The sequence below is a fragment of the Cebus imitator genome, unplaced genomic scaffold (assembly GCF_001604975.1).
Source record: "Cebus imitator isolate Cc_AM_T3 unplaced genomic scaffold, Cebus_imitator-1.0 Scaffold31, whole genome shotgun sequence".
Taxonomy (NCBI): Eukaryota; Metazoa; Chordata; class Mammalia; order Primates; family Cebidae; genus Cebus; species Cebus imitator.
In genome coordinates, this window is record NW_016107346.1 from 8273290 (window position 1) to 8292038 (window position 18749).

At 37.8% G+C, this 18749-nt stretch overlaps 1 protein-coding gene and 1 non-coding gene across 5 annotated transcripts in view; both read left to right on the forward strand.

Annotated features, from left to right (window-relative positions):
• The window catches only part of CRACDL (CRACD like), a 146982-nt gene that overhangs the window by 84612 nt on the left and 43621 nt on the right, over window positions 1-18749 (forward strand). For all 4 annotated transcript variants that reach the window (XM_017524041.2, XM_017524039.2, XM_017524040.2 and 1 more), the window contains exon 2: window positions 10205-10284. In XM_017524041.2, the coding sequence (XP_017379530.1) occupies window positions 10215-10284 (70 nt within the window). In that variant the 5' untranslated portion in view covers window positions 10205-10214. The remainder of the gene's footprint in view (window positions 1-10204; window positions 10285-18749) is intronic.
• Window positions 16710-16771, forward strand: LOC119470450. The gene has a single exon (XR_005199362.1). It is a non-coding gene; the product is annotated as a U7 small nuclear RNA (small nuclear RNA).

Sequence of the window (18749 nt, forward strand, 5' to 3'; positions counted from 1 at the left end):
CAGCCTCCTGAGTAGCTGGGATTACAGGCACGTGCCACCATGCCCAGCTGATTTTTTGTATTTTTAGTAGAGACGGGGTTTCACCATGTTGACCAGGATGGTCTCGATCTCTTGACCTTGACCTTGTGATCCACCCGCCTCGGCCTCCCAAAGTGCTGGGATTACAGGCGTGAGCCACCGTGCCCGGCAACAATTATATTTTTTATATCATTTTCTGTTTTTTAAAGAAACTAATAGAAGAGAGAACCAAAATATATTTATAGAGTTGGTACAAAATATACCAACCTTTTGCCATTTTTGTTTTTCTTTCTTTTTTCCTGTGGATCATGTTACCATCTGATGTCATTTTCTTACTCCAATGTGGCTGTGTTGTAAATGGGGTAATAAGCTCCCTTTTTGTGGTGTTTAAGGATCATTCCAACATGACTATGGAAATTGCGCCTGGAGAGACAGATACCATTAAAGGATTTATTATACTCACAGGTCCTAGAGAAGAAGGCATGGTATGCCACCATGCATGGAATCATATTGGAGGTGCTCCTAGGGAGCGGACTCAACAGAGCAGGTAGGACGTTAATAGTGTGGACCCCTGGACAAGTGCTTTTATCTTACTGGTCCATTTGAATGTGTTGCTAGGTCATAGTCAGGGGACAAGAAGGGAAACTTGTTGCAGGGACCAGCCTTCTCACACTGGTGCACCTCATTGTTTGGGCATGATGGTCACAGCCTATTTGTGAGGATGTTGAGGCATCAGGAAAATATGAAGTTTTAGAAATTTACAAAAACTTCATTTCTACCCTCCTCCTTTTTGTTGTTATTGTAGAATATACTACATTGCTATATGTTATGGTGCCAACAATGCAGTTTTTAATACCATCTTATGCAATTGCTTTTCTAATCAGCTATAAGAAAAAATGAAAGAAATATTCAACTATACAGTGTTTCATAATTCCTTAAAAAATTACCTTTATTGATGCTACTGATTTTTTTGTGTTGATTCAAGTTACTGCTTGGTGTTGATTTTGGCCAGAAGAACTTCCTTTAATATTTATTGTAAGAAGTGTCTGCTAGCAAGAAATCATCTCAGTTTTTGTTTATCTTGAATATCTCTAGTTCATCTTCATTTTTGAAAGATAGCTTTGTTGGATACAGAATTCTTGGTTGACAATTTTTTTCTTTTGGTACTTTGAATATGTCACCCTACTGCCTTCTGGCCTCCATTGTTTCTGATAAGAAATTAGCTATAAATTTCATGATGGTTTTCATCTATGTGATAAGTCATTTTTTTCTCTTGCTGCTTTCAAGTTTTTCTCTTCACTTTAGCTTTCACATTTTTCCTCTGTGTCTGGGAGCAGATCTCTGTGTTTATCTTACTTGAAGATTTTTTTAGCTACTTGGATATGTAGAGTATTGTTTATCTTCAAATTTGGGAAGTTTTTGGCTATTTTTTCAGATAATCATTTTTCTACATTTTTCTCTCTCTTCTCCTTTGGGACTCCCATTCTGAATATTGGTATATTTAATGTTGTTTTGAATTTTTCTAAGGCTCTGTTTATTTTTTTCCTTCAAAATACATACTCTCTATTGATCTATTTTTAAATTTGCTGAGTTTTTTTATTGTGCCAACTCAAATCTCCTGTTGAGCCTCTTCAGTGATTTTTTTCATTTCACTTATTGTACTTTTCAATTCAAGAATTTCAGTTTGTTTATTTTTATAGTTTCTAACTCTATTTTAATAATCTCAATTTGATATGCTTGTAGTCCTCCCTTCTTTTAACTCTTCAAGCACGTCTTTGTTTATTTCTTTGAGCACATGTATAATAGTTGCTTTGAAGGCTTTGTCTGAGGAGTTCAACACCTGTGCCCTCCTAAAAGCAGTTTCTATTGCCTACTTTTTATTCCTGTGTGTGAGTCAAGACTTTTCACCAAGTTCTTCACACTATCATTCTGAAATTACTGCTTCTCTCTCTCTCTCTTTTTTTTTTTTTTTTTTTATAATCTTTGTATAACTTTTTTTTTGATAGAATATCAAATTTACAGAAAAGTTACATAGTAGAAGGAATTTATCATATAATTTTTAGTCAGATTAATGAATTTTTCACATTTTGCCTCATTTGATATATCCTTATTTTTTATATATTTAAATATCTGTATGTTTATATCATTTTTTGGACCATCTGTTAGTAAGCTGGAAAAATCACATATGTACTTCCAAAGAGCAAGAACATTCTTTTAAATAACCATAGTTACAATGATCAAAATCAGCAAATTTTAAATTGATATGATGTTATTACGTAATCCACAGTCCATATGCAACTTTTGTCATTTGTCCCAATAATGGCTTTTATAGCACTTCCTCATTCATCAGTCCTGGATCATATATTGCCTCTACTCTGAAATAGTTTCTTGGCCTTTCTCCTGTCCTTGACATGTTTTTAATACTGCTAGAGAGTTATTCTACAGAAAATCTCTCATTTGGATTTGTCTGATGTTTCTTTAATTATGTTCTTTTTCATGTGACATTTCCTTATTGGTCATTTGCATATTTTTCGAATCATTTGCCCAAGTTTAAGGCAGGAAATTGTTTGCTTTTCATTTATTGGGTTCTACAGATTCTTTATACATGCTAGATACAAGTGTTTTTTTGTTTTTTTTTTACAAATATTTTCTCTCTGCCAGTCACTTACCTATTCATTTTTCTAACACTATCTTTTGATGAGCAGAATTATTTCATTTTGATGAAATGCAAACTATACATTTTTAAATGGTTTTTTAGGCATGTCTAAGACATCTTTGGTTATTCCAAGGTCAAGAAGATAGATTCTGATGATTTTTAGAAGCTTTATATATATATATATTATTTATCATTTTTCTACTTTTTAATGTATCCCATCTGGTTTTGTTTTTGTTTCTCTGTTCTTAGTATTCTGCCTTCTTTAGGGTTAATTGAATTTTGGGGTGTTTCATTATAAATCTTATTTTAGCTTTTTAGTTAAACTTCCTTGCATTAAATTTTTTGGTATTTGCTCTAGGGATCACAGTTTTAATTCTGAAGTTGTCACTGTCTGCTTAGAGTTAATCTTGTACCACTTCCTGTAAAGCACCAGAACCTCATGATAGGCTAGTCATGTATACAAATCCACCTTTATATTATAGTCACATATTACATCTACTTACATTGTAAATTCATAATAGTTTTTAAATTGTTATATGCATTCAAATACATTTAGAGAAGAAAAACATGTATTTTTTAATATTTACCCATATATTTACCATATCCATTGTGCTTCATTCTTTCTACAGCTTTCAGTTTCAATCTGGTATCATTTTTTTTTTTTTTTGTCCTAAAGAACATTTTTTTTCCTGCATTTCCTGTAGTACATATCCGCTGGAAACAGATTCTTGCGCCTTTCACTTATCTAAAAATGTCTACATTTTGCCTTCATTATTGAAGAATAATTTTTCTGGACATAGAACATTGGATTCTTTGTTTTCTATCAGAACTTGAAAGAGGCTATTCTGTTGCCTTTTCTTATCCATTGTTGGTCATTTACATTGTTGGTTGCCTGTTTATGATGTGTCATTTTTCTCTGGCCATTGTCAAGATTTCCTCGTCGTCTTTGGTTTTACTACACTGTGCTGTGTCCCACACTTCTCTGAGGTCTGTGATGTGCCTTGTTGTGATTCTTGGAGTTTGCTAAGATTCTCAGATCTGTAGCATTATCTTTTCCACCATTTTGAAGAAATTTTTATTTATAAGTTCTTCAAATATTTTTTCTGCCTCTCCTCTCATCTCCTCTCCTCACTCTCCTCTGCTCTCCTCCTCTCTCTCTCTCTCTCTTTCCCACCCTCCCCTTCTCTCTCCTTCTCTCTTCTTCTCTCTCCTTTTCCCTCTTTCTCTCTTCTGCTTCATCTCACTCCCCCTACTCCCTGCTTCTGGGACTCAATTAAATATAGGTTAGACCAATCAACACTGTACCACTGATCACTGAGGCTGTGTTCATGTTCATTCTTTTCTCAGTCTTTTTTCTCTCTGTTCTTCAGATTGGATCATTTCTATTGATCTCTCTTCAGTTTGATTGATCCTTTCTTTTGATGTCTTCAATCTGCTGTTAAGCCATTTAATAAATATTTTATTTTAGAAATTAGTTTTCATCTTGATGATTTCCCTTTGTTTCTTCTTTATATTCTGTTACTAATTTGAAATTCTTAATCTTTTTATTCATGATGGCTACATTTTTTGTTTTAAGTCCCCAAACATATATCTAGTAGCTTCTTTAAAGTCTTTGTCTGCTATTGAAGCATTTTGGCCACTCAGGATTATTCTCTTAGGTGTTTTTTGTTTTTTTTTAATCATGACTATGGGTCATATTTTCCTACTTCTTTACATGTTTGTAAATTTCGATTATATGGTAGACATTATAAATGATATTTCATAGGAAATCTGGAATCTGTTATGTTCTCCTGAAGATTATTGATTTTGTTCTGGCAGGCTGTTTGTTACCTTGGCTGGGCTCAAAATGTGAACTCCGTCTCTCCTGCAATAAGCAGTAGAAAAATTTTAGTTCATTCCCCCCTGCCTCATAGCTGTTACCTTCTGCCTGGTTCCTTGGAGTCTCCCCAGTATGTGAGAATTCAGGGGAGTGGAGCCAAGAATTAGGAAAGAGTTGACGTGGATTTCGGTGCTCCTCTCTCTGAAGTTCTTTCCTTCCAGAGATATTCTCCCTCAGTTTTCGTCTGCTCTGGCAGCCCTAAATTCCATTCTTGGATTCATTAAGCCAATGAGATTAACAGCTTTCTATTTGAGCTCCAATCACTCCACAACACACATACCTGAGAGCTTTTCCAGGATAAAAGCCCTACACACATAAATCACTCCTATTGCAATTCCCTTCTTTTAAGTGTTGATTCCAAAAATAAAAAAACTAAAAAATAATAAAAAAGAAAAAAAGTTGATTCTACTTTAATTTCTGCTTTTGGTTACTCATTACTGCCTTCAAATGATTGTTTTTAATATTTTCTCCACAGTTCATACGTATCATCAGTGGAAAGTTTTACTGTGGTATAAGCTACTCTACCATTTGGAAGTCTAACATACCTTGAAATTCGAAGGATATTTTTCTGGAGTTTAGTATCTATGTTGGGAGTTATTTTCTTTCATTGCAGTTTTATACTTAAAATAGTTACCTCTGAGAGGACATCACTGCTGATACTGACCTGAAAGTTGGTGGGTACAGAGACCCTGGAGAAGGTGATGCAGGGTAGATGGCAGAACCCTGCCATGGGAAGAAAGTGAAGGAGAGCACTGTTGGAAAGGGAGGTGGAAAGACACTGAATAAAGGTGGGTGTTTTCCTATCTTCCCTAAGGCTGACTTCTGGTAGATTAAATCACCTCCTCAAACTGATAAGGGAAAAGTGAACCAAGAGTTACTCTCTCTAGGTCTTTCTGTAGCTCTCTGAGGTTACATGAATTGATATTCGAAGATCTCAAAGGATTCTAATACCCCCAGAACCTTCTCTAGTTTGTCAGTTATCTTGTTTGTGTGCTGGGTTCACTCCTTTGATTGGGCACTGTCCTGGGTACTGGTAAAAGAGCAGTGAATATAATACGCATAGCTCTCACCCCTCAAAACCCACAGCCTTGGGAGGAAGGAATGCTAAGCAGACACCTCCCAAACAAGTTATTGATGACAACCTTGGTAAGCAATGTGAAAGAAAGGTACTGGGAGCTAGGAAAGAATCCACAGGGGTCTAAACAGCCTGGAAGGTGGTGTGGGATTAGGGGATCTGTAGGGTGAACACTAAAGCTTTTATGCATAATTATATGCTCAGATGTATGGAGTCAGGGACAGATATTTTTCTTTGCATTATATAGGTAAATATAATGGATTGAAACCTTTAAAATACCATATTAAAATCTATTCTCATTCTTTATGTGAATTAACTTTTGTATATTTCAACAGAAGCTGAGACTAATGATGGAACCCTCCTATAAGCTGGGAAGGAGCCTGTGGTCATTAGGGTGGAGGGAGAGGGCGTGTGGTAGCCCCCACATTACGGGGTCTTTTTTAGATGCAGGACTCCCCTGGATTCTGTGGGTGCCGGGATACACACTGACAAGTGCTGTGCCCTGCAGCAGGGGCTGGAAGCTCAGCACTCTTGTGAGTTCATTAGAACCCCTGAAGAACCCCGGTTGGTATAGATTTAGTTTAAAGAGTAAGTTTTCTTTGACTTGGAGCTCAGTGGCCAGCTTACTTAGGGCAGAGATGAAGGAGAGGGCTACTTGAAGCTACTGAGTGCTTTTGCTCGTGTCTGAGCAGCATTAAGATGAAGTCTGGAGGAGCTAAGAGCAGGACACAGGCAAGGTTCAACAGCCTTCCGAGGTACAGGAAGGTGGGCGATGAGGACTAAGGCTGACTGACTAGGTTTAACGTTTTTTGTTCCAACTACAGGAGTGGAAGGGTGGAGGGCAGACGCTGGTGAGGGGACACTGAGGTGGCCTGACTTGATCTTGGAGTTTCAGTGAGAAGCACTGTCTTCGTGTGAGAAGCAAAAGGAGGCCTGGGAGAGACTGGGTACTTGCCACACTGCCTTTCTAACTCTGGTTTTACTCCTGGCGTTTCCTTGAACTTTACCGGGGGTATGGGAACACATGTTCAGAAAGGTAAGTCACTTGGCCCCGCAGAGATGACGTTCCATGGTCACAGCTGTGGGGTGTTTGCACCTGGAATGTCCTCGTGAAGTAAACAGTTCTCCACCTGTGCAACCTGTGGTCTCAGGACAGACATTCCTCCGCGACCCTGAACATGTTTTCATCAGTTACCTGGCAGTGGTTTGAGCGCATCGGGTGGTAGGAATCAGGAAGCACAGGGGTCAGCTGGGAAAAATGGGTGTTTGTCCCGTGACTGACAATGGCGACTTTGAGGTGAGCCATTCGCTTGGAAGACCGGCGTTTACCTGCTGCCAGGGCGTGCCGGGCACGTGTGCTCTGGAAGCCTTTGTGCATAAACAGTAGCCCACGGCAGTGAGGAGCAGCCTGCAGAAACCGACAGCAGGGCTCAGGTCGTGTATGCTGCATGCTGTGTCCTGGTCTCATTTGATTATAGTATTATTATCCTTCTTTTGCATATGAGGAGACTGAGGCCTCGCACTGGTAGGTGGCGGGGTAAGGATGCCACCTCAGGACTGCCTGACATCCAAGTCTTTGTCTCTTTCCTCCAACCCATGTTATGCTGTTATCAGTATGAAGATGCTTGGGACGTAAAACATGAGTAGGTTCTGAAACCTTCCATGTGACACGAGCTCCATTTGTTGTTCCTTTGTCGGTAAGCAAACTTCGCCTCGTTGTGTGAGTCCACTGGCAGTCTTGGTGGTCTTGGCGGTCTGGGAGTGCTGTCTGCATCTTCTGGCTGGACGTAGGGTGGAAGGACCTATGCAGGTGAGACCGGATCACCTCCCATCCCCCCTGCCCTCCACCTACATCTGCACCTGAACCCTCTGCCCCGTGCAGCTTTCTCAGAGCCACGTCCTTCAACCCAGGGAGAAGCAAGCCTGAGCCTGTGGACTGATCCAGGCTTGGCAGGGGGGGTGCCCCCTGCATACCCACCCACAGGGCTCATGCACACTCTCACACACACCTCTGGCACACGCCTTGTTCTTCCCAAAAAGGACACTTTTCATTTGCCAGGTGTCCACACTACCCGGATGTTTTGTATAACATCATGGTTTCTCCAGAGTGTTCATCCTTTTCCAGTTAGGTGACACATCACAGTAACCTCCAGTTCCTTTCCCCAGATGAAGACACCCCACCAGACCCAGTGCATGATCTCTCAGGGCTCCTCCAGCGTCTGAGTTCTGGCCTGACCCTGGGCAGGGCTTCTTGGCAGGCAGAGCCATTTCAGTAGGAGATCCTGTCCTTTGGATTCTCCAGCTTCCCTTGAGCCCCACTTGGGACAACTCAGGACTCTCCCCTTCACTGGTCAGCACCTGCAAGAGGCAGGAACCACATAGATCTCATCCGTCACTGCATCCCAGTGCCTCAGAAGCACCCGCCCGTTCTGGGTGCACAGTCAGCTTGAGCATAGACGCCATGTCTGTTCTGCTACCTTGGGCAAGGATAAACCACCTAATATTAGAAATGTTCTCTGCTAGGTGCAGTGGCTCACACCTGTAATCCCAAGCACTTTGGGAGGCTGAAGTAAGCAGATTGCTTGAGCTCAGGAGTTCAAGACCAGCCTGGCCAACATGGCAAAATCCCGTCTCTACAAAAGTTAGCCGAGTATGGTGGTGCAGGCCTGTGGTCCCAGCTATTTAGGGGCTAAGGCAGGAGAATCTCTTGAGTGCAGGAAGTTAGGCTGCAGTGAGCTAAAAATGTTCTCATCTCCAAAATGGGAATACTAAGGGTTCCTGGGATTCAATGAGATAATTCTGATGATACTTGCATGCTTGAGGAATTTGCAGTTGTCATAGTTACCTCCAAATTCAGGCAAGGGAAAACTCTTGCACTGAGTTAGAGCTCAGTGGCAGCCTCAGGAGATGGCACCTAGGGGAACAAATGGCAAATTTGAGGCCACTCTCACCATCTTCACTCTTCCCTTTACACCTTATGTTTTCCTTCTCCATTGAATACTCTGGTAGCTACCTCCTTTAAAGGACACTTGGGGATCAGAGGGTTGCTGACTGACTTACATATTGGAGGGTAGGGGGATTGAGAGGGTGACCTTTGGAACACCTGGGCCTTTGGGTTGGGCCACCAGCCTAGAACTATTATCATTTTGCTGTTTAATAGCACTGTTTGTTACTTTGACAGTGAACACAGATAATGAAAGCAAGGCTGTTCTTTGAAGCCTAAAACAGTGGTAATGGATTTGAAAACTACTGTTTCTGTCCAACGCTCATTTTGTATATAATGATAGCATGATCATCAGTCAAATTTGGTGAGGTTCCAAGCGTTTTCGGCAGAGCTGACAAAAGACTAGACATTTTTTTCAAGCCAAATTGTATGAACATTAGTGCCAGAGCTGGTGAAACTTTGTTCAGCTTTTAAGGGTTTGGCTGGTAGGGAGGATGAACATTGGAAGAAATCTAAATATTAGAGCCAACTCAGGCACAGACCCACGACTCTTTTTCTCTGTTCATATTTTCTTTGCATTTCCCCCATCACTTCCCATTCCATGCCGTGTACAAGTGCTAATATGAATTGGTTAGATATTCAAGCCCCCGTTTTTAAGGGGGATTGAGGATTCATCGTACCTAGCAGTAAGAAATAGCTTTCTAAATAAATGTTGTGACAGCCTGTGGAGTTAGAGCACACTGTAACTATGGAGTCAGTTATGGAAGGCAGGGACACCATTAGTTCAGTATTCTGTAGCAGGAATATTGGCCAGTAATCATGTATTTGATTTCTATAAAGTATGAGGGATTTTTTAAATTCAGGAAGCAGCTGAATTTACATGGATGAAATGATCATCGTGTCTGGGATGATTTGCTTAGAAATCACGGCATAGGAGTGGGATGAAGTGTGGGTATAAGGATGAAGCAAGAGTAGCCATATGTTGAGTTCATTTTATGTTCTTCATATTTTTGTATCTGTTTTAAATTTTTCATTGCATTCAAAAAAGAAACTCAATGTAAATAAATGATGTTATAGCATATATCAAAATATTAGGTAGCCATTAAAATAACACATGAAGAATTTTAATAATGTGGTATAAGTAAGAAAATCAGGCAGTCAAGCTTTCTAATATGATATGTGTGTGCATGTGGACAAAATATTTGCATAAAAAATGACTGGAAGGAAATGGAAACATTAACTGTGGTTATCCTTGGTTGGTTGGATTGTGGGTGATTTTCATTCTATTTTCCAAACTTCCTGTAGTAAACAAGAGAAAAAATCATTTCTTATAATTTGAGAAAAACCTTTTTGAAAGAAACTAATCTACATTGCGTAAATTAGTGAAGCATTTGTTTCAGTGATCTGTTTTCCATTAAATCACCCCAGTCAGTGATTAAACGCTTGTGCTGTTACCGATCTTGTGGCTGTGGACATGGTTTTGGCCTGTACTGTGCTGCACTCTGCCCTGGACTGTCTTTGCTGGGGTGTATGCAGGCCAGATCATGGCAAATGCAGTCACCAACACCATTTCGCTCATTGGTAACTTCTACTAACCACGTTCCTTTAGCGTGAATTTCCATCTAATTTCAGGGAGCTCGACATGATTTCCACAAGGGTGATGGACATTAAACTTCGGGAGGCTGCAGAAGGCCTTGGGGAGGACAGTACAGGTAAGGCCCTGCTTCCTCTGCTCTGGGGAGGATACTTGCTTTGTTGTGGGGCAGGGAGAGGGGCTGACGGAGGCAGACCTTTGGGGCTCTCTGTATGAAAAGTGGGGGTTCAGTTCCCAGTGTGGTCAGATACCCTTAGGCCCTCCACACTGTGACTGAGAGCACAGACACATTATTTAAAGCTGTTCAGGACAGAGTTCCTCTGCTTCTCTGTCAAGCACAGGGACTTTCCGGTTCATTTTCCTCCTTCCTGGAGGTAACCAGTCCCCATGTTTGGTTGACTTGAATGCAAAGGAAGAGGCACTAAATGGATTCATTTACCGTCTAAGAAGATCCAAAGAAATCTGTAGGAGGCTGAGCAAAGTACCTGACAGCCTGATCGTCTGTAAGAAAAATAATTACATCAAGAGAGAGCCTTTGATCCCTCTCTTTTATGACTTTTATTCTGAAGGAGACCTTTAGTATGTTTTCTGCTGAGCTAAATTCTAGGCCATAAATCATCATCTCATAAGACATTCTAAGAGTTCTCCAGTTATGCGATTGGTTTACTGTTATCCACATATTGCTATTTATGTCCTGATAGAGTTGTAAAATTGACATTAAAAATTAATCTCCCCACAATGTGCTTTTTACCTAGGTTAGCCATTCATAGCCTCCCCTTATTTTGGTGACCACAGTCTCCATCTCTCTCTTATTTACATTCAAAATGCTAGTAGTGATTGTCTTTGATATAGTTCAGGAGAAACAGTTCCCAATAATATTAAATCCTAGCTGCTAGCCACTAGGTTCGGATTCTAATTTCAGTAAAGACTCCATTTCAAATATTATGGATAGATTTTTTTCTTATTATTTCATGTTAGAATCATTTTTTCCTCTGTCACATTTCAATGGATACCAAATAAATCCCAATTTAAAATGAGGGTTTTTAGATGAGCCCTGAAAAAAATGGAGTTTCAAATTTTCTCATATTATGGGACACTGTTTATTACTTATTTTAAACAAGAAATGTTTGAATAAATATTTCATCAGCCCGAAATAACCTCCTTAAATGCTAGCTCTGAATACATACAGAGGTTACTGAAGAAAAGAGACTAAGTTTTCTTTTTTCAAATAGTGAGCTTAAGTTATTTAGACCAACCCTCTTCCACTGAAAATTTAAAATTCTAGATAAGAATATTCTTTAAAATGTTTTTCATAGTAAGAAATAATAAAGACCAGAATTGAAACAAAAATGGGCCAGGCACAGTGGCTCCCACTGTAATCCCAGCACTCTGGGAGTCCAAGGTAGAAGATTACTTGAGCCCAGGAGTTCAAGAACGGTTTGGGCATAGTGAGACCCTGTCTCTACAAAAAATTTTTAAAATTAGCTGGATATGGTGGCACAAACCTGTAGTCCCAGGAGGTTAATGCTACAGTGGGCCGTGATTACACTGCTATACTCCAGCCTGGGCAACAAGGAAGACCCTGCCTCAGGAAAAAAAAATTAATATGAAAGTAAATTTTTGTAAATGTTATTTTCCCACTGCTTGTCAATCCTAGTTCCCCATCTGAGTTGCTTGGAATGAATACTTGGTTTCTCAGGAAAAAAAAAAAAAAAAAGAAAAAAGGAAAGGAAAATGGTAACCTGGGGAGACAACAGAGTCTAAAAGCCACTTTTGACCTTAGATCATTTACTGGTCTTGGAAATTATCAATCCTGGAAATTTTCATGTCTTCATGGGTTGGAAGGTGAGAGTGAGGAGGGTCAATTATCGAAGTACAAGGCCTGTATAAGGTAGACTGTCTCATAGAAGACACTCTCTGCAATAAAGGGGAGCCAAGGAGTTGCAAAATCTGAGCAGGTGTGAACTAGGGGTAAACCAATCCTTGTGTAGATTTGTAGCTTGAGTTTGCATCATTTGGGTAATTCAGAGAACCTCAACCCTTGAACTTGATTAATATTGCTTCTGCACTAGATGTAAACCCAGGTACTTTGCAGAAGCAAATAATATTCACTAAAGGAAGGCGCCTTCCATTTAGACTTCAAATTATTTCAGAAAATGATATTTTCAGTATCATGACAAGCATCTAGTCAGTGATCATCAGGCATCTAAGGCAACAGGATATTATGAATGAGAACCAACATGCCATTGGTTGAATTGTGCTCCCACCAAATTCATATGTGAAGTCTCCAGTATCTCCAAATGTGGCTTTATTTGAAGGCTGAGTTCTTGCAGATGTGATTCATTAAGATGAGATCATACTGGAGTAGGGTGGGCTCCTATTCCAATATGACGGTGTCCTTATGAAAAGGGGAACTGTGTACGTAGGTATGCACACAAGGAGAACGCCATGCACACATGCAGACAGACACAAGAAACAGACACATGAAGGCATAAATATCAGAATCACCAAATACTTCCTATACAACAACCATGCATGCTATGTTTGAAGATCATAAAAATGTTTTAAAATATCTGGAAATTCCAGGGAACTATAAAAAAGTGCCGTATCACCCGGCCAGTGCAATAAAGCAAGAGAAAGGAATAAAAGGCAGACAGATGGAAGAAAGAAATAAAACTGTCTCTATTTACAGATGACATGATTATGGGGACAACATACACAAAAAAGCACTCAGAACTCTTACACAAATATAGCAAGATTGCAAGATACAGGTCAATATATTTAGAATCAATTGGATTTCTGTATGCCAACAATGAATGATTGAAAAATGGAAATTTTAAAAGTACCAAAAAATTGAAATATTTAGGCGTCTATTTAGTAAAATATATGCAGGATCCACATTCTGGAAAATACTAATAATTGTTTAAAGAAATTAGCAAAGACCTAACTACATGAGGAGAGATAGTATGTTTATAGATTGGAGGACTCAGTGTTGCTGTCAGTTCTCCCCAAACTGAGCTACAAAATTGTGTGTTAGTATATGTAGTTACAGTACACTCTTTAAAAGTCAGTTATGGAAGGCAGACCTACAATTAGCTCAATATTCTGTAGCAGGAATACTGACAAGTAATAATTTGTTTGATTTTCATGAAGAGTCAGAGATTTTTTTCCTTTAGGAAAAGCCAAGTTCCTATAGATTAATAATAATAGTGTCTGGGATGATTTTTTTGAAATAACCCTCAGAAATGGGGAGGAGGAGGCATAAAGATGAAGCAGTCAAAATCCCAGCAGGACTTTTTGCAGATATTGGCAAGCTGATTTGAAAATCTGTGTGAAAAAGCAAAGAACTAGAATAGATAAAACAATTTTGAAAAAGAGTAAAATTGAAAGTTTCGTACTACCTGTTTTTAAGAGTTACTATAAAGCTGCAGTAATCAAGACAGTATGGTATTGGCAAAAGGACAGATGCACAGAGACAGAAGGGAATAGAGTTCAAACAGACCCATACAAATATGGTTAACTGATTTTGACAAAACTGTAAAGGCAATTCATTGGAGAAAGTTTAGTATTTCAACAAATGGTGCTGGAACAATTGGACATTCACATGTAAATATACCTCACAGATTATACAAAAAACTCAAAGTGTGTCATAAACTTAAATGTAAAACTCTAACATGTTTAAAAGAAAGCATAGGAGAAGATATTTATGACCCAGGATTAGGCAAGGGTTCTTAGATATGATACCTGAATCCATAAAAGGAAAAAATTTATAAATTGGACTTCATCAAAACTTTAAAATATGTTGTGTGATGGCTCACGCCTGTAATCCAAGCACTTTGGAGACCAAGGCGGGCAGATCACCTGAGGTCAGGAGTTCAAGACCAGCCCAACCAACATGGCGAAACCTCGTCTTAAAAAATATATATATATAAATATATATATATGTATATATATACATATATGTTGTGTGAAATACACTTTTAAGAAAATGAAAAGACAAGTCACAGACCAGGAGAAAATATTTATAAATCACACTTGATAAAGGACTTACATCCCGGACTTAAGTCCACACTTGATTAAAGACTTACATCATGTATTTAGAAAAAATAGGAAAACAAATAACCCAGTTACAAAATGAACATCAAATTTTAAATGATGCTTTACCTAAGAAGATGTACAGATGGAAAATAAGCACATGAAGAAATGCTCAATATTTATAATCATTAGGTAATGCAAAGTAAAACTACAATGAAATACCATGACCCACCTATTAAATGTCTGGAGAAAACCATCATAACAACAGGAGCCGGTCAGTGTGCATTGAAGGGAGGAATCCAAAATGGTACAGCCACTTTGGAAAAACATTTTGGCAGCTTCTTGTGAAGTTAAACATACGCTTAGCCTATGACTCAGCAATCCAAATCCTAGGTATTTACTTGGCAGTAAAAACTTAGGTTTACACACGCACACACACATACACACAAACTATAGCAACTTTATTTATAATTGCTAAAAACTGAAAAGAACCCAGATTGAAATGGGTTCAGGTTAAAATGGTTCAACACACTGGTATATCCACACAATCTCAACAACAGAAAGGAACAAACTATTGATTGGTATAACATGAGTGAATCTCTAATGTGTTGTGCTGAATGAAAGAAGCCAGAATGAAAAGGGGACGTACTGTGTGACTTAACCTATATGACATTCTAGAAAAGGCAAAACTATAGAAACAGAGAAGTTATAAGTGGTTGCCCGGGGTTAATGATATTGGAGAAGGTTGGACTACAAAAGGGCAGCATGAGGACAGTTCTGTATCTTGATTGCAGTGATAATTATACAACTCTATGTACACCAAAAAGAATGAATTTTACTGTGTGTAATTTTAACAATAAGTGTTTTTACAAGATATGGCAGATTTGAAAAACAAAGGATTTTTTAGAAATAAATGCAATAATTAAAATTTTATTTTAAATTAAATTTATTTAAAATAAATGTAATAATTAAAATGCTTGGATATAATAGCAGACTATATCAGATTAAGATCGATCACAAGAAATTATACAAAACGTACCATAGAATGGCAAAAGGATGGAAAATACAGAAAAGAGAACAAGGGGCATAGAGGGTAAGTGAAAGGATGTAACATCCATTTGAGCACAGTCTCAGGAGAGGAGAGAAGGGCTGAGAATTTTCTGGATTTTATCAGAAAGATGACCCAACTCATAGGTTTAAGAAACCCAATGAATCCCAAGAAGGATAAATCAAAGAAAATCCATACGAAATAAAACTGCAGAAAACCAGAGGATAAATAATCTTATGAGTCTGAGAGAAAGAGACAGATTACCTGGAAAAGAGCAAAAAAGTATTTAATGCCTGACTTCTCAACACAATGGAAGCCACAGAACAGGGAAACAATAGCCTAAATATCCTTGGGAAAAGTAACTGCTGAACTATTATGTTGGTGCAAAAGTAATTGCCATTTTTGCCATTAAATGTCATGGCAAGAGATGCATTACTTTTGCACCAACCTAATAGAATGTTATACTTAGGAAAAATATATTTCAAGAGTGATGGACAAATAGGCATTTCGGACAAACAAAAACTGGGCTGGTCCCAGTAAGCCCTCAGTAAAACAGATTCCACACAAATGCACCCTCAGGCCAAAGGAAAATCTTCCTAAGGGACAATCTGGAATATGAGAAGGAATGAAGAATAAAGAAAACAAGTGGATACATCTATGTGAACATGAAATAACTTTGGGTTTTTTTTTAACAATCAGAATTAAAACAATAGGGTATAAAAATGGAATTAAAGTATTCTAAGGTCCTTGTATTGTCCTGTAATCAAAAGTGTAATATAATTTCTAGGGTAACCACTGAAAGTACAGAAGCAAAAGGTGAGGTTTATAAACTAGCAATGGAAGAAATTGAATGATTTTTTTAAAGAACAATTAAAACACCCCTAAGATGATAGACTTGTTTTTATTAATATATCAATAATTACAGAGCATGTAAGTGGACTAGTTAATTACATTAATTGTTCCAGTTAAGAGTTAAAGATGATCAGATTAAATTCCAAAACTCTAAATATATTAATCTTAACTATAAAGGTTCAGAAAAGTAAGGATAGTAATAGGGCACAAAAACCTACACCTTGTGAACACTGGGTAAAGGAAGATGGTGTAGCTATCCAGGTTGAGTATCCCTTATCCAAAATGCTTGGATCAGGAGTGTTTTGGATTTCAGATTTTTGAATACATGCATTATACTTCCCAGTTGAAAGTCTCAGATTTGAAAATCCAAAGTCTGAAATTCTCCAGTGAGCATTTCCTTTAAGCATCATGTGGGTGCTCAAAAAGTTTCAGATTTTGGAGCATTTCAGATTTTCAGATTTGATATGATAAACCTGTACTAATAGCAGTCAAAATGAAATGTAAGACAAAAAATATAACTAGACATAAAGAGGGCCATTCCACAAAAGATTCAGTTCCCCAGCAAGATAATAATTTTACATTTCTATTCATTAGCATGTTATAGAAAGTTGTATTACTGCTCTTTTAGAATTTGTCTAGCAGGCTTTCTGGTTTTTGCTGGAAAGCAACCTCTCCAACAAATAAAGTTGTAAAGTAGAAATTGACAACTAAAGATAAATTAAAAAATCTATAATCAGAGTGGGTTATTTTTAACACATCTCTCTCAGTAATTGATACAACAAACATTTTAAAAATCAGTAAAGGTATAAAGTACTTGGACAACACAATTTTTTTAAAAAAGGTCTTGTTCTAATTGACATATATTGAACATTGATGAAAATGCATTATTTTCAAGCACACCAGGAACATTTTAAAAAATTGTTCATATGGTAAGCCATAAAGCAAGTATCAACAGATTTGAATGCGTTCAAATCTTTCAGAGTATGTTATTGGACCACAGTGCAATTAAGCTAGAAATCAATAACAGATTGAAAATCCTCAACTGCTTGGAAATGAAGACTTACTTTCCTAAATAACCCATAAGTCTAAGAAGTATCACAGTAGAAATTAGAAAATATTTTTGACCAAACAATAATGAAAATACTATATTTTAAAACATGTATATGCAGCTAAAACAGACTTAGAGGGACATGCATTGCCTTAAATATTATATTATTAAAACAGGAAAGTCTAAAAAGTAGTAAACCAAGTGTTCATCTCAAGAAGTTTAAGAAAATAGCGAAGTAAACCTGAAGAAAGTAGGAAGGAAGGAATAAAGATAAGAACAGAAATTAATACAATATAAAATAAAAATTCAGTAGAATTAACAAAGCTAAACTTTTTTAAAGCAATTAAAATTGATAAACTTCTGGTGCAATTGATCAAGGAAAAAAGAAGAGGCACATTTATGATGATATCAGGTTGAAAAAAGAGCCATCAGTCACTATAGATGTTGTGAATGCTTGAAAGATAAAAAGATATTATTAACAATTTTTGCCAATACATTTGAAAATTTGGAAAAAAATACATTTTCAGAAAAATGTTACTTAAAAAATCAGATTCAAGAAGTAGAAAACTGGACTAGTCCTGTAACCACTAAAGAAATTGAATTACACATCCTAGCAGGAGAAGAAATATAACATGAACAAATGGATCGCTAAGCCCTGCCAGTGAAACAAAAGTATACAACAGTTATACTTGAGGTCTACCAGTTATACTTGAGGACGCCATTAATGCTGTAAGCAGCATCTTTGATGGTCATGATATTGAGGTTGTGTATCTATTCAGGCCTTCGAGGATGCATACCAATTTGTTGACTAGGCAAAAGCCACAGGGTGTCCTGACCAAATGTAGAAAACTCTTAAGAGTCTTTCAAAATAATAAATGCTCATTGACAACTATCAGCTAACAACATAAACATTTTTTACAACTATAAAGTTAAGAACACTTCCACTAGAAGTTGAGAAAACTGTGCTGTAGAACTGATTTCTCCTCGGAGAGGGATTTGTTCTACCTGTAATGATGTAGGAACTCCTACTGAAGTAATCCTACGTAATTCCCCCATGAGAGTAAGATCATGTAAGTTTCTCAAGGGAGCAATAATATAAACACAATAGAAAGATCCTGGGTTTTTAAGGAATTCAGTTTATTAAATTACTATAAAAACGAATAGTTTTGCAAATTTTCAGGATGTATTAGACAGCATCCTGGTAATCTATGATGCGGCATCCTTCAACTGTCAGTTCCATAACTATTCCAGGAAAGGAGTGAACTTTGCTGAGCAGCAAATGTGAAATCATGGAAACCTGGGAGAGAATGAAGGTGTCACCAGAGAAATGATCATAAAATGTTGAAAAGTGTGGTGAATTCTAACAATCCAGGAAGCATGGCAGAGTTGGCCTGGCCAACTCAGCCTGGCCACATCCCTCCCCTGTGGGGATGACCAATCTTGTTATTTTTCTCAGCAAGAGTCATTAGCTCATCATGCATTTGGTGCCCCAGAGAGCCACCTTCTTGCCCACAAGGTTGGGCCACCTCTGATTGTCCTTGATGCTGTATTCACACTAGACAAAGCATTTCAGCATTCTTATTTATTTATTTATTTATTT